Source organism: Mauremys reevesii, linkage group 13 (genome assembly GCF_016161935.1).
Source record: "Mauremys reevesii isolate NIE-2019 linkage group 13, ASM1616193v1, whole genome shotgun sequence".
Taxonomy (NCBI): domain Eukaryota; kingdom Metazoa; phylum Chordata; order Testudines; family Geoemydidae; genus Mauremys; species Mauremys reevesii.
Genome location: NC_052635.1, coordinates 10,973,647 through 10,976,384, shown reverse-complemented (window position 1 = coordinate 10,976,384; position 2,738 = coordinate 10,973,647). Strand labels below are relative to the sequence as shown.

The window sequence follows — 2,738 nt, the reverse complement described above, 5'->3', positions numbered from 1 at the left end:
TACTATTAAAAGTCAAGATATTTAAAGGTATTTAGGCACCAAAATCTCATTGAAATCAGTTAGGTGCCTAAATAGCTTTACAAATCTGGTCCTAATTCCTGTTGGTAATCAAATAATGTTCAGATCAACAGATGACATGCAAACAGAGAGAGAGAGAGAGAGAGAGAGAGAGAGAAGCTCCTAATAATTCATTAATCCAAGATGTAACTGGTGTTTTTTGGGCCAGTTATGTTTATGCAGAAGATGAAGTGCCTCTTAATTTACAGATTTATCCGGCCAATCCCATGGAGAGAGAGAACCGGACAGTGGTCACTGAGTTCATCTTCCAGAGGTTCACCAGCCTGCCACAGTTCCAGATCCTGCTCTTTGTGCTGTTCCTAATAATTTACCTCCTCTCACTCATGGGCAATGTGCTTATCATCCTCGTCATCCTGGTGGACTCCCACCTCCACACTGCCATGTACTTCTTCCTCTGTAACCTCTCTTTGGTGGAGGTCTGGTACAGCACCGTCACAGTACCCAAGATGTTGGCCAGCTTCCTGGCGGAGCAGAGCACCATCTCTGCCTCCGGCTGCATTGCCCAGTATTACTTCTTCTTCTCCTTTGCTGCTACTGAGCTGTTCCTCCTGACAGTCATGGCTTACGACCGGTACTTGGCCATCTGCAACCCACTGCATTACTCCACCATCATGAGTCCTAGCACCTGCCAGTACTTAGCTATGTTATGCTGGCTCACGGGGTTTGTCTGTCCCACATTTGCATCTTTCATGCTTGCCAGGATTTCCTTCTGCACCCCCAACAGGATTAACCATTTCTTCTGTGATGCCAATCAGCTCTTTAGGCTCTCATGCAATGACACCTACTCCATACAGGCAGTAGGCTATGCCTTCAGCACTGTCGTCATCATGTCTGCTGTCCTCTTCACCATGGCCTCTTACTTCCAAATCATAGCCACCATACTGAGGATGTCGTCAGTTGCCGTCCGCAAGAAGACCTTTTCCACCTGTGCTGTGCACCTCTCTGTGGTCACCATCTATTTCAGGACCATCATTTTCATGTATGTCCGCCCTGCAGTGAAGTATGAGTCTAACATCAATAAAGTGGTGTCAGTTTTCTACTCGGTGATAACGCCATTGCTGAATCCGATCATATACACACTGAGGAATAAGGATGTGAAAACGGCCCTGAGAAAAACATTCTTGAGGAACAACGGTTAAGTTTCAGAGCACCTAACCTTGCTTCCTCACCCCTTCTCTCAATGTCCTGTGTCTCTCCATTCCACCATTTATTCCTATCATCCTATACATCTTCCCCTCCAAAATGACTCCTTCCACTGATGTGACAGAAATACATAAGACATTTTCAGTTGTAACCAGTGATTTTCAGTACCTCAATTTTGGGGTGTTCTTCTTGAAACACCTTTAAAAAGCCTGGTATTCAGAGGGTAGATGATAAGTTGGGCAACCCAAAAATGGAGGCAGCTGAAATCAATAAGAAAATGTAGCACATAGTATCGTATAGTGAAATGACAGCTCTGCTATAGTTAAGGTTGATACTCACTTCCTGTTTAACAGATGATGTTTCTAAGTGTTTTAATACCTACATGCTTACTGGGATTGTCCTGAATATTGCTGAGCCTCATAGGGTCCATGGTAGGGTTAGTGGTCAAAATATGAGGTTGTTAGACCAAGGGAATTTTTAGCTTGGAAAAGAGACAACCAAGGGAGGATATGATTGAGGTCTATAAAATCATGACGGGTATGGAGAAAGTAAATAAGGAAGTGTTATTTACTCCTTCTCATAATACAAGAACTAGGGGTCACCACATGAAATTAATAGGCAGCAGGTATAAAACAAACAAAAGGAAGTATTTCTTCATGCAATGCACAGTCAACCTGTGGAACTCTTTGTCAGAGGATGTTGTGAAGGGCAAGACTATAACAGGGTTCAGAAAAGAACTAGATAAATTCATGTAGGATAGGTCCATCAGTGATTATTAGCCAGGATGTGAAGGGATGGTATTGCTATCCTCTGTTCACCAGAAGATGGGAATGGGAGACCGGGGATGGATCACTTGATGATCGTCTGTTCTGTTCATTCCCTTTGAAACATCTTGCCTTGGCCACTGTCAGAAGACAGGATACTAGGTTAGATGGACCTTTGGTCTGATCCAGTGTCATAAACATACAGCTAAGAGTAGCATAAAATCCCTCCTTTACCTGTAAGGGATTAATCAGTTCCATTAACCTAGCTGGCACCTGACCAGAATGACCAATGGGGAAAGAAGATACTTTCAAATCGTGGGGGTTGTTTGTGCTTGTGGTGGGGTGAGTGCCCCACCCCCCTGTGAGAGTGGGCTAAGACAGGCCAGAGAGGCTGCACAAAGTGGAAGCCAATCAGGGAGGGCCTGTTAGAGAGCCAGTCAGGGCTGGTCAGAAGGCGGCCAATCAGGGCCGGGCTCAGCCCTAGATAAAGGCTGCCCAGGAGAGCAGCAGACAGTCTCTCCCAGACTTTCAGAGGGGAAGGTCTGTCTCCTGAGTGTGGAGACCAGCACCTGGGACAGCGCAGTACTGGGGAGACTCATCGGGGGAGCAGAAAGGAACTCCAGCCCGGTACCTGCCAGGCTGCAGGCCCTGATAGAAGGCCCCACAGGTGCAAAGGGGCCAAGGGGAAGAGGCCCAGGGAAGAGAGATGGACAAGGGAGTGAAGGAGGGCAGGGAGACTGCTGCCAGAGGGTC

General features: G+C 46.5%; 1 protein-coding gene across 1 annotated transcript; it reads left to right on the top strand.

The window, feature by feature from the left end:
- Positions 1 to 284: 284 nt before the first annotated feature.
- Positions 285 to 1,217, top strand: LOC120379987 (olfactory receptor 6N1-like). Its single transcript, XM_039497497.1, has one exon. It carries the CDS (start codon positions 285 to 287, stop codon positions 1,215 to 1,217), a length of 933 nt encoding a protein of 310 aa, XP_039353431.1.
- Positions 1,218 to 2,738: the final 1,521 nt, after the last annotated feature.

Coding starts and splice junctions, on each gene's coding strand:
- LOC120379987 (XM_039497497.1), top strand. CDS start 285: ATGGAGAGAGAGAACCGGACAGTGGTCACTGAGTTCATCTTCCAGAGG.